This window comes from Columba livia, chromosome 10 (assembly GCF_036013475.1).
Source record: "Columba livia isolate bColLiv1 breed racing homer chromosome 10, bColLiv1.pat.W.v2, whole genome shotgun sequence".
NCBI lineage: Eukaryota > Metazoa > Chordata > Aves > Columbiformes > Columbidae > Columba > Columba livia.
This window is the reverse complement of record NC_088611.1, coordinates 18,515,643-18,528,614: the sequence shown is the minus strand read 5'-3', so window position 1 is coordinate 18,528,614 and position 12,972 is coordinate 18,515,643. Positions and strand designations below refer to the sequence as shown.

General features: G+C 39.6%; 1 protein-coding gene across 1 annotated transcript; it reads left to right on the top strand.

Moving 5' to 3' along the window:
* The first annotated feature begins 438 nt into the window (after positions 1–438).
* CCDC174 (coiled-coil domain containing 174) lies at positions 439–11,423 on the top strand. The gene is made up of 11 exons (XM_005507543.4): positions 439–544; positions 1,983–2,087; positions 2,487–2,587; positions 3,515–3,573; positions 4,631–4,811; positions 5,872–5,967; positions 7,398–7,534; positions 7,920–8,014; positions 8,239–8,386; positions 9,429–9,563; positions 10,292–11,423. Exons 1-11 carry the CDS (start codon positions 503–505, stop codon positions 11,284–11,286), a joined length of 2,094 nt encoding a protein of 697 aa, XP_005507600.3. The 5' UTR covers positions 439–502; the 3' UTR covers positions 11,287–11,423.
* Positions 11,424–12,972: the final 1,549 nt, after the last annotated feature.

Genomic DNA, 12,972 nt, shown 5'->3' with positions numbered 1-12,972 from the left:
GGGATCATGGACCACATTTGTCAATCCTGCCAAGCTGTGGCTCACCAACTCCAAGCTCCCTCAGCACCGACCCGTGCGGGCAGAGGGCCAAGGACAGCAGGACGGCCACCGCACTTCAACCGAAGTGCTCGGTTTAAACCAGGCAGCAGTCACGGGGCTAAACCCAGCCTAGCGCTGGAGGACGTGGCTGTCTCCAGCTCCTAGGGGCATTTCAGGTCTCACCTCCCCAGCACTGAGCCACCCGGCTCACTCGCAGCCTGCCCTGCGGCTGCAGCTCCAGGCTGACCGCGGCCGGGACAACTGGAGGTGCCGGGAACCCGCGCACCTTCGCTCCGCACCCCCAGCACCGCTCCCTTCTCCGCCCGCCCGCCCCTGACCTCCCAAAAATGGCGGCGGGGAGGGCCCGTCTGCCCTCAGCCGCGCTGTCGCAATAGCGCTGCGCTTTACGGTAAAGCCGCAAAGCGGGGAAGAAGGCGGGTTAGCCGGGGGAGCGGAGGCCGCCATGGACCGGAGGAAGAAGCCGCTGGATGTGGCCGCCTCCTCGGTGAGTGAGCGAACGTGGCCACGGCCGCGACGAAGGAAAAGAAGCCCATCCCCGGGAGGGTCTGTCGTTCGGGTGTGAGGGGGCCAGGCGTGCCCTGTCACCGGGGCCGGCGCAGGCCGTGCGGCTGGGCCGCTCCCATCGAACCACAGGGCAGTCTGGGTTGGAAGGACCTTCCCAGCTCACCCAGTCCAACCCCTGCCGTGAGCAGGGCCATCTGCACCCAGACCAGGTTGCTCAGAGCCCCGTCCAGCCTGGGATGTCTCCAGGGATATCAGCACATCGGGGGCTGTTTTGTGACTCCCCCACTGCAGTGCCCGCTCAAGCCAATGCAGATGTAAAGGGTGACGCTGTGCTCGTAGTCTGAGTGTGCCAGGGCAGAGTCCGTCCCCATTTCTGCTGTGATGGTAAAATAGGGGGGTGAGAGTGAAATCCCAGTTTACTTCCTGAGTTTTTCTAAGGAACAGGAGGCAGAGGGCCTTGGCAAAGGGCCAGTGAGGTGCTGCCTCATGTGCACGCTCCAGTAGCCCCTTAGAAAGAGGTTGCTGCCAAACACTTCGTTTTTCCAAATAAACTGTGGGTTGTTGTATATGAAACATTTAAAATTGAAGTTTTAGGTGATCACTTCAAAGCATTCAGAAAAAAATTTTAAAAGGTGTTAATTTACAACACTACATGTCATTGCTACAGGGACTTGAAAAGCAAATGCTTTAGCGTTTGGGACAAATGTTAATACCAAAGTCCACTTTCCTGATTTAATGTACCTGGGTGAAATTTGTCTTCCATAGGACCTGCAGTGGCGTGATATCCTCTAACAGACTTGGTTTTTTAGTGTAATTTCAAGGCAACATCCCAGCAGCTTCTGTTGTTTCCTAATAAAAGATGAGATGGGTGTTGGTCAGAGATGGCAATGCTGCTTATATAGTTATTAAAAAACAATCTGAAACTAGATAAAGATTATGCAAAACCATGGTAAAGTATATGTATTTTATGAAAGCAAACTTTTATCAGTTATATTCTGAGACAGGATTTTAATCATTATCTAATGGTTAGAAGTTTCCTTTTCAAATTCAGTAGTGTTATTTCATTAGTCCCTCTTTATTTGCTTGCCATCAGGGGGCTGGTAAAATCCATACGGAATTATGTCTCTCTTATTCCCATTATGATTCAAAGGGTCAAAGATAGATAAATAGATAGATTTAAATCCTTAATAACTATTTATATTCTGTGTTTTTTGTATATTGTTTGCTGTAAACTTAAGAGTGAACTTTGTGATGGATCAGTGCTTCCAAGTTCCACATAAAAATGCAATGAAATGCTCATATAACTGCAAATCCAGACTGTTTTACTAGAAATACAGTTATTACTTTATTACAGTAACTGATGAATATTTGTGTGATATGTCTTGGTTATTTATTTGCTTCTTTTGCTGCTGATGCAGTTGGTAGATCTCAAAGCAGAACTCTTCCGAAAGCAAGAAGAATTCAAGAAAGAAAAGCTGTTGAAAGATGCTGGCATCTTTGCAAAGCCCAAAACTTCTAATAAGGTAGAACTATTTTTCCATTAATGTTTTTGTCATTCTTTATCCTTAAAGTAAGAAAGTTCCTATTCAGACCTAAGTAAATAAATATTCAGAGCTGTGTCGCTATTCAAATGTGAAATCTTCTGATGAGAATGTTCTTTAAATTTAATTTCCAGGTGGGATTCTTGTGCACAGCAGAAAACTTATCTTTCTGCCTATCTAAATTGCCACTTAATCTCTGTTTCCCAGGAAGGAACAGCTTTTGTAATGATAGGAAAAAATGTTTCTTGTTTTTCTCTGAGATTTCATGTGCTTCTCTGAAGGACGGAGGATGAAATATGGAGGTGAAATATAGTTTAATCATTACCATTTCAATATTTCTATTGATTTCTTTATTTGTTGTTATAAAATTGTGCTCCACAGAAACCAAGCATCTGGAACAAACAAAACACAGGAGTTGCAAATCGAGCTGAGAAAGATGTTGAGCAGAAGACAGAAGAGGATGACATATTAGATAAATCAAGGTAACTCTTTGGGTCTGTAAGCAAGGACTGCTTTGTAGACCTTGTATTTCCATGTTTAGAAAAGCACGTAAAGCAAGATATGGATGTTTTGGACCAGCAGTTCTCATTAGACCAAACTGTAAGACCAGCAGCAATTCCATGGTCTTTACCAGTAATGTACAAACTGCATCCCCGCAGCCTCACAGTCGAGGAATGCCTGTCCTCACCTTATCATAGTTGTTGAAGTATGTCAGGTTGCTGATTTCTGAAAGCCATCTTTAGAATTAAAAGCCAGCGATACATTAGAATTCTATAGCAAATTCTTGGACTTGACAGAAAACAGCTCATTTTTCTGCAAGATTTGACTCATCTTCTAATTGGGTTAGTTGTACAATAAGACATGTTGAAAATGCAATTTATAAGTCTTTTTCTATTTTTCTATAAGCAGTTTCTAGTTCTTCAAAATTGTCTTCTACCATTCCAGAAATTAGTTAAGGTTTTCAGATTTTCTCTTCATTTTCTAAGAATAAGTGTAACTCCATGTTATATCTTTCCTTTTTTTTTTTTTTCCCTGTGAAACAGTATTTCAGTATCTCATACTTGCAAATAACGGCCTAGTTCCCAGTATTTATCTGACAGACTGTAGTAGTTAGATGGAGCTGGAATACTTGTAACATCATCTTCCTGCCTACTTGACAAATTACACTTAAGATTAATTCTGTGACTACACTAAAATTATTTTCAGGATCAACCCTGGAACTGGGTATCTCTGTATCTTCAGAAAAGTCAGTTAAGTTTCAAAACAAAAAACAGGCATAAGTCAGCTTCTAGTAAACATTTCAAGCACCTTTGGTACTTTCCTGTTCCATTTATCTAAGGCTAAATTGGTCATTTTGAACTGTGTTTGGAATTGGTGGGATTGCAATGTTGGGTTTTTTTATTTTTCAGGAAGAAGCTGGAAGAGAAAGCAAAGCTGTATGAGAAAATGACAAAAGGCGACTTCCCAGGTGAACAAAACTGGTCTAAAATGACTTTTTTATATATATATATATATATATATATATATATATATATATATGTAGGCATATAAATACATATATGTAATTTGTTTGTAAAGTTCACACTAAAAGTTGGTATTTTTGTGATTTACAGGTGATTTACAGCAGCTACAGTATGAATTCACTGCTTTTCTTACATTAGAAATTTGGGGGGGGAGTTATTATGCAAAGTGTTTTACATAGATTATTCCTCTTTGAAAGGGAGGCAACATATAGGTACTAGAGGAAATAAAATTACTTTCTGAAGGACAGCCTGTTCTAGTAAAGCACTATGGCCTTGTTCCACTCATTCATTAAGTGGGTGGAATATATTCTAGTTTTTCAGTAAAGAATCTTAGAGAAACAAAATCAATTTATTCTCCATTATGCAGTCTTTGGATTGCGTTACTGATATTCCGTCCTGCATTCTAATTCTTGGACCTTTGTGAAGAGGAGAACGAGAGGAGTCTGGCTGGTCCATATGTGAATGCCAGTCGTGCAGCTGATAGGGTTGGAGAATTCTAATCTGTCCCTTTCTTCTCTCATTCAGTCCCTTGCAAGAAGTAATTATTAAATCTTGTTGCGATTAATCTCTATTTTCTTTACCATATGTTTTCTTTGTCTATATGACTTCACCACTTTACTGGTTTAAGAAGTACACTAGTGATTGCTTAACTACTGCCAACACACCGAATGTCAAGCATCAGAAAAGTATTTTAACTGTTACATAACAAACGCTATACTTCTGAAATAGTTAATGAGCAGAGAATGTTTTAGTGCAAAGATTACCACCTTTTCTGTATTGTACACAAACGATTGCTTTAAAATATCCTCAAATTTCTATGCAGAAATAGAGCTTATCACTGTGGAGTTTGTTGGGTACTGGATGAGATTTAAGTATTCCCCAATAGTGTGGCCAAGGGCATTGATGGCAGCTGAAAAGCCAATTGTGGCTATTTTGCATGGATTTTGTGCTCAGTTCTGTTCTTTTAATGGCTGTTCTCTAAGAATCAATTTTCTGCCTTAGACGAAGAAACTGAGGATTTGTATCTAGTGGATTTCACTCAGAAGATCATAGACAAACAGCACGAAGTACAGGAGCTGCATCAGAGCGAAGCTGCTAGAAAGACTTTAGAAAAAGAGACAGATGATGAGGAAACTCAACCTGAAATGGAAATACCACCACCCGAGGACCCAGACGAAGAATGGTTGGTACTGCTGGGCGATGGGCTCCAACTGCGTGGTGCTTTCATCAGTGTAAAGTGTCAGAAATTTACACTGATATATTTTACCATTCACATGGTGCTTTTCTGTCATTGCTTATGTCTCACTTCTGTGATACGTATTATTATTAATATATTGTCCATCTCAGTGAGGCCATATCCTAATGAGGATATTTAGGTGCTATCATAATTAATGCTAATTATTCAGCAGCCATAGTTAGATCTTGACTGTAGAGAATGTAGACTTTTTTCTTTTTTCCTACTGATCTTACTTTATTTAAAAAAAAATAAGTATTGAGCATGTACTGAGCTGTAGATATCCCTAGAAATTATGTAAAAGACCTTACTAAAAGCACAGTTCTTTAAAAGTTTGGGGTTTGGCAACTAGCTTGCCAGTCATACTTTTTCAGGTGTAATATTAATTCTTTAGAATGGGATAATTAAGGCAGCTGGATGCTGAGGAACTTTCTAGCATTACAGGACAATAGTATAGCTCTTACTGGATTTTTGACAACTGTAAATTAAGTGTTCAGTACTACAAAGAGTTGAATAAGAAGTACAATATGTGCTTCAAAGGAACATTTTGCTTGCATTTTAGTCAGCCTTTGTTATGCCAGCTGAGTGAATGCTATCAGCCTATTCTAAATGAGTTTTAGACTGATAATTGAAGTATATTGTACCAATTCATATCCACAAGAAGTCAATGCTGCATCATTATTTTCACCATGGGAAGCAAGTACTAGGCTCAGTTTCATTTTAGTGTGAAAACTGCGTGACATTGTAAATTTTGAACATATTTTTACTGCATTGGATTGTCAAGGCAAACAGCTGGCACGAAGTGAGATTGAGTAAATGTCTGTGATAAAACTGTGTGTGCCCTGTTCAAAATGTAACCTCTGTTAATTGAAAGGTAGAATAAACTGTCACATACAGAGAGACTGAGAGGGGATGAATGGAAAGTGTTACTGCTTCTGTCTTCTGGTTAAGAGTTCTCTAAATCTGCAATTATAAGTTCTGCATCAAATTTCCTTTGCTTTCATTACAGGGTTGATTATGTTGATTTCTTGGGCCGATCTAGACGCTGTATGAAGAAGGATTTGCCAAGTCTGCTTAAAATGGACCAGGAACTTCAAGGGAAAAGGTGTAGTTTCTCTAATGGAAGTGCATGCTCCTTGCAGTATGTACAATATATGTTTTTAATGAGAAGGAAGAAAGGTTTTGCTTTGTTACCCCATTCTCAATCCGGAATTGTTGATGCTACTTCTTTCTATAGATTTACTTTAGACAAACTTCTGCTGGTTACAACGTTTTGTCTTAAAAAATAGAGTAGCTACAGAGAAATTGTGCATTACTGTGATTTTATAAAATCTTTCTATTATAAATTCCTGTGGTATTCCGAGGCTTCTATTTTATTTCACCTTGGCAGCTGGCAATTTGAAATAAGAGACTGGTGTATTGGTTTTAAATTGCAACAAAATGGAGACCATGAATATCAAATAAAACCCCCAATGAAATTTCTAATAAACTACTACGGGATGCTTTTTGATGTAAATGTTGACTAAATCTAAAACATCACTTAAGGAGCATAGTTTGCACAGAGAAGTTCTAATAAATTGGCATAGCAGTCTCTCAGATACTTGATGCATCTTTTAAAACTGTGGTACTTGTATGAAAATTGTATTTTATTGTACCTTCCAGAACATCCCAGAGAAGTGATTCCTGGTTCTGTTTAACCTGGAAAGCGATGATAGTCCTTTAGTCATTCCAAATTCATCATGATACTCAAAGTGAATGTTAGATCTCCGTTTGTTTGGTTTTGCTTTTCTGTTAAACAGCTGTTTAAGAGCTCTTCTGTTAAAATTATTATGGCAGAATTGTTTCCAGAAAATAACAAAAAGTGACCTCAGCTGAGCCCTTACTGTTGCTGAAGTGAAAATTCATTCACACTAACAACTCATTAGTGTGTGCTCTATATTTTAAACATAAAGTGGACACGAGTGCTTTGAAATTGCAGTCTCTGCATTGATACAGATGATGGTTAGCAAAACCAGCTTTTGCTAGACAATAAAAGAAAAATATCCTGCTGCTTCTCTTGGGAAAACAAAAATATTTCCCGTATGGGGTGTTAACATTTGGCATGGACTTCTAGGGTAAATTAATGGCTAGCTTTTTGCTATTTCAAATACTTTTCGTTTTCTTACGTTAAATCTGAAATGTTTCTATATGTGATTGCTAGAATCCCAACAGATGCCAATAAAAGTGATTATTTAATCTCCCATTCTGTCATTTGATAATGTTTTCATAAAGCCTGTGAGAAAGAATATGACTCTGTTTAAGTCTTTTAACAACATGTTCTATTAGTACATTGTTTCAGAGGTAATTTTGTATTTCTGTCTTCACCATGTATGATAGTCATCAATGCTGCATCGCTAAATGGTGCCTACAATGATCTATGTTATGTAAAAACTGCAATAGTGGGTCAGACCCAGTCATACTTTTGCTGTTCAATACCATAAAACTAGTAAATTCTGCTCTGTAATCCCTAACCTTGTTTGTCCTTTTTTTAATTAGGCAAGGCCCTGATGGGACTACTCTGTTATCTGAAGACATGAGAAGAGAACTTCAGAGACAGCAGTGGGAAAAAGAAGAAGAAGAAGCCCTCAGAAAACCCATAGGACCCATACATTATGAGGACATTCGAGAAAACGGTATACTTCCATACTTTATATCACTTCTCTTGATATCACCAAGGAGATTAGTTTTAGAGAAAGCAAAGGAAAATTATTTCTTGTACCTATATGGCAAAGTGTAGGTGTGTGTTAAGCCACGTGTAATAACCATTCAAATTGCCAGTATATAAATCTAGATTTATTTTTCCTCAAATTGTATTTTTTTCAAATCTGTTTTTCAAATTTCATTATCCCCCTCCTGTGTTCTTCAGGAATCTACATACATCATCTAAAACAAGCCCTTTTTAGCCATCTGAAACTAATGAGTTGTGCGTTGTTGGGAGTAATTCAGTGCGTGAAAGTAGGGTGTATGGTCCTTGTAGTTACTGTCAATTTTAAACTGAGTGTAACTTCTTCTTTTCAGAGGCCAGGCAGCTTGGCGTTGGTTACTTTGCCTTTTCTCGTGACAAAGAACTTAGGAATAAACAACGGGCAACACTGGATATGCTAAGAGAGCAGGTAAGAGTTTAAAGAATAAACATCCTAGTTTCAGTGGTCACTGTGTTCGGTTGATTGTATCAGTCTTATACTAGGGGATGCCTGTGGCTGACTCTGAAAATAATTGGGCCTCTTTTTCTGTGTTGAAACATAGTACTTGATATGGATTGCTTTTAGTTGTTTAGTGAAGGAACATTATTATAATAATGAATGAAGATTAATTCATGTTTTCCTTTGCTGTTAAGACACTTGATCAGAGAACTAAGCGTGAACAGTTGAAAGAAAAAAGGAAGGCAGCTCTAGATGCAAGGCTGTCTAAACTTCGAGCACGGAAGATTAAGAAGTTAAGGGAAGCTGGATTAGAAGAAGAGGCATTAAAACTGGAGAATGCAGGTATGATCTGCTGCCTTTTTAAGTTAAGTGCTTGCCATTTCATCTTGTACTTGATTGATGGACACATATACTCTAATTGATTCAGGGTTGGACATTCAATATATTGGTATTATGTATCCTATATATACAATTAGTATGACTGTTAAGATAGTGAGAGTTCATATAATTGTGTATAGATGTAAAATCATGCCAGAAGTAGCTTAATAATGCAGATAGAAATGTGGTATGTAAATCGTAGGCTTTTTTTCATTCACACCTGAGAGCAGGAATTATGTGTGTTAATTATGCAGGTTGAGGTTAGAGTGGCTGAAATTTTACTGTTTTTTTGTTTTTTAAGATGAAGTAGAATAAGAGGTAATAACAAGTTAATTTTGATATCATATAATATAGACTCATAGAGTTTCAGTGCTGTCTGAAAATTGAACATCCAGCTGACTTTAGGATTTAGGATGATGAATTTGAGTTCTTATCCCATCTCTGCACTGTCTCCCATATGACACTGCCTGTCACTTGTACTGTCTCCCCCTGTAAAATGTGGCTATTATTTCATTATGGCAGAATTCTATGCAAGCAATTAACTGTGAAGAGTTCTGGAAACAACAGTAATGTGCCACTGCTGTTACTGTTGTTCAGAATGCAAATTGCTTTCTCCAGTTAATAAAATGGAGATAACACGCTAATGTTCTTATTTTTACTTGATTTTCTAATTTCAGTATAACACTCAACACATTCCTTTTTGGTTTATTATGCAATAGATTTTCAGCAGCCTTTCTGATACAATTACAAAGATAATGAAGTGTCTTTTGGCAGATAGGTTTCCTGATTGTTATCTGGGTTACCCATTATCTTTTCTGAACTAATATGCAATAATTAAAAAAAAAATCACCTCCCAACTCAGATGCATTTCATTATTAGAATGAAATTAGATAACTAGTATGAGCTCTATAAATGCAAATAACTCTTGGTTCCTGTTCCTCCTATGAAGTTCATATAGATTTTATCCCGTTACTAACAAAAACTACTCTCTCTTTCTGTAACATAGAGCTGAAAGGCGTTACTGAGGAACCAGAAGCTCCGAAAGTTACTGCAGCAAGTAGAAAGGTTGAGGTTGTTATTCAGGAGAGAAGAGATACAAAGCCTGGCGTGCCTTATGTCCGAGAGTGGGATAAAGGCAAAGGTAAGGAAATGTAGTTTCAGAAACATTTATTGGAAGCGTGTGCACAATGCTACTTTCATTTCTATTTTGTGACAAAGTATGGTACGAATGAGAAGCAATGAAATACTCTCCCTTTGTACTGATGACTGTCTAGTGTGCAGTGCAGTGATTGGCAAGGTTTGCCTTAGTTCCAGTAGCTGCTATAATGTCCCCAGAATTTTTTCTTCTATATGAGTTATTCCATTTCTGGATGATCCAGAGAGCTTGACAGAATGAAAAATTTCATTCTGTTCATAAGACTTACTGTCTTTCTTGATGTGTTTCTGTAGTTTGTGCTACATGATGACAGGAAGAAGTTACTGTTTTTTTGCCACTAGAGATCATCTCATCTTCTCCATCTTCTAATAACTAAGCTATTAATGCTTTGCTTGGTTTGTATTTTGATTCACCCCTAACTAATTAGTTGTTTTTCATAACCAATGACCACATTGTTAAAGGATCTTAAAGTGACTAGGATGAGTTATATAGAGGATGGGGGTTATCTTTAATGCTCCATGCTTTCATTCCTGCTCTGTAAGGGAAGTGGACTGTCAGCTTAGCTAGCAATCTCGTCCTAGATGGAAAAGGAACTTCAGATGGCTTCTCACAGCTGCATCCTCTCTGCTTGCTAATTTGTTTTCCCTCCTTTCTGACTGGTCTTCAGACCTTGAATTCTATATTCAATCTACCTTTTTCCCTGTTTCTAACAGAACTGATGTTTGGACAATGGTCAAAGAAACAGGAAGAACTCAGAGATGAACGAGATCCAGAATTTGCGCCACCTTCTGATTACTTTCTGGGACAAAAGAAAGATGATGATTACAGAAGTCAGAATTCAAGCAGTCCTGAAAGTTCCTCTGAAAAACTAGAAACAGAGACAACACAAAACCAACAGACGCCATCAGCGCAGGTCAATGGCAGCAGCACTGAGAATGTGCCGCCATCAGCGCGGGCTTACAACAGCAATGTTCAAAATGAGCCGGTGTCAACCGGGGCCCGTGGCAGTGCCACTCAAGCGCCATCATCAGAGGAGGATGACAGCAGTGAGGATGACGATACAATGCCATCAGCACAGGCTTATGGCTATGGTGTTCAAGGTGCACCGCCGTCGATGCAGGCGTACGGCTATGGCACTCGAGGTGTGCTGTCATCAGTGCCGGCTTATGGCTATGGCACTCATGAAATGCCATTTCCAATGCAGGCTTACGGCTACGGCGCTCAAGGCATGATGCCACCAATGAACGCTTATGGCTACAGCACTCATGATATGGCATATCCAATGCAGGGCTATGGCTACGGCACCCAAGATGTGCCGCCAGCTATGCAGGCATGCGGCTGCAGCACCCAAGATGTCCCACCAGGGATGGGGGGCTGCAGCTGCAGCACCCAAGATGTCCCACCAGGGATGGAGAGCTGCAGCTGCAGCACCCAGGAAGTCCCACCGGGGATGGAGGGCTGCAACTGTGGCGCCCAAGACATGCCACCAGGGATGCAGGCCTGCAGCTGCAGCACCCAAGATGCGCCGCCATCAGCGCAGGCCTGCAGTTGCAGCACTCAAGATGTGCCGCCAGGGATGCAGGCCTGCGGCTGCAGCGCTCAAGATGCGACACCTTCAGCGCAGGCTGACAGCAGCAACACTCAAAATCAGGAACCGCTTTACCAAAGTTTAGATGATATGCTGTCTTACTACAGACAAGTGACTTGAACTGAGCAAAACTGTAAGGCAAGAATTGTGATTTAAATAATTAAACGGAATTATCTTCTCGGCCAGAATATTTTTTCCCACATCTTGGAAAAATAAGTTCCTGTAAGTAGATAAAAATAAATCTCCTGGAGACCTAAGCTATTTGACATCATGGCTGTACTTTTGCCCTGTTCTTTTTTTTCCCCCTCTTTATTAAAATTATGTGACTTTTTTTTTTTTTCCCATTACTTACTTTAGTATGTATTTAATTTTAACTCTTTGCCAGTTACACCTGAACTCTGGAGTATATTAATGGCTTTCTTTCAAAGGAGGAACTCTACCCTGTTGCTCCCCAGCTAACTTCTGGTTTGGAGGTACAAGTTCAGTGATATCTGTACAAACAATATTGAAATGGCAGACCCTCTGCTCCTAAATACAGAAAGATTTTAGGACGTTTGTTACCTACCTAATCTCCTGCCTTTGGGAGGTGCAGAATATTATCTAGTGAACGGTGGTGGAGAGTAGTTCACATGGTCATAATGGCTTCTGCATTCCTGAGGTCAGTATATGGCTCATAATTCTGTGAAGCAAATTAGAGCAGAGAGAGGCATTGCAGAAATCAATAACGATAGTTAGACTAATAATAAACACTTCACTGAAGTAGAAGTCTTGACACCTGAAATTACGGGCTGGAATATGCCTAATACTGTGCTGATGGAAGTGACTTAGCTGTCATGTGTAAGCTGTTTAATTAGGGCAGCCTGGTTGTTACAGCACAGGAAATAAAGGACCTCATTCAGATTCCTACCATCAGTCTGGGAAAGCTGTGTTCAAATGATGTAACTTTTGTGCACTTGAGCAAATGGTAAGTTTGGACTGAAAACAGCTTAGCTTTATGTTGGAATAAACATCTAAGATTTCAGTTGTAATTAGCAATTTCATTTTGTGAGGCATGGTAGAATTGGTTTCCAGCGTAGAAAAACTGCTTTTTAAAGCAGGTAATGCATTTAGAAGTATTTTATGAAATCTATTGGAAAAACAATCCCTTTTGACCAGAAATTTTTTAACTAATCCATATTTAAATTTCATAGCAAGAAAGAATTTAGTACTATAGTTTCTTAGTTCCGACAAAGGTCAGACTGAATGAGTGGTTCTGCTGTTTGAAGGAAATCGAAAAAAACAACCAAACAAAAACCAAAACAACAACAAAAAACCCTGGCATGTGTTTTATGTCTTTGGAAGGTCATAACTTAGAAACCACTATAATGCCTTTGGAAGATGGGGGTCCAAATGCTGCCATTACACTTTGGATAAAAGGAAATGGGAAGATGGAGATTGGCAGAGCTGCTAAAGGCTGCAAAGGAATCACTAGTTCCTGCCGACCCAGGAGCTCTGTGCTCAAACTGCTGTTGTATCTGTGTTATATTGTGCCTCTCTTTCTAATTGTTTAAGGCAGCTGGGGGAGGAAGGATCAGCTGGAACCTAAAAGCATGAGAAACTCCCCCAGCAGCTCCCAGTGTTTTGAAGCTTGCTGGGCAGTGCAGTGAAGCATTTTAGGATGTTCTGGGTTGTGTGCTCATGCTTTCTTAGCCACTCTCAGTCTAGAATCATCGTACATTACAATTATTTATTAATTAAGCCTCAGAATATTTAATAGCACTATCCACATTCTGTGGAAAGAAGAAAACTAAAATGCAAAATGTCTTA

Excerpts from the sequence above, each read along its gene's own strand:
- CCDC174 (XM_005507543.4), top strand. The coding sequence starts at position 503 with ATGGACCGGAGGAAGAAGCCGCTGGATGTGGCCGCCTCCTCG. Across the intron at positions 2,588-3,514 it reads GACATATTAGATAAATCAAG|GAAGAAGCTGGAAGAGAAAG; the intron begins GTAACTCTTTGG and ends TTTATTTTTCAG. Across the intron at positions 5,968-7,397 it reads CAGGAACTTCAAGGGAAAAG|GCAAGGCCCTGATGGGACTA; the intron begins GTGTAGTTTCTC and ends TTTTTTAATTAG.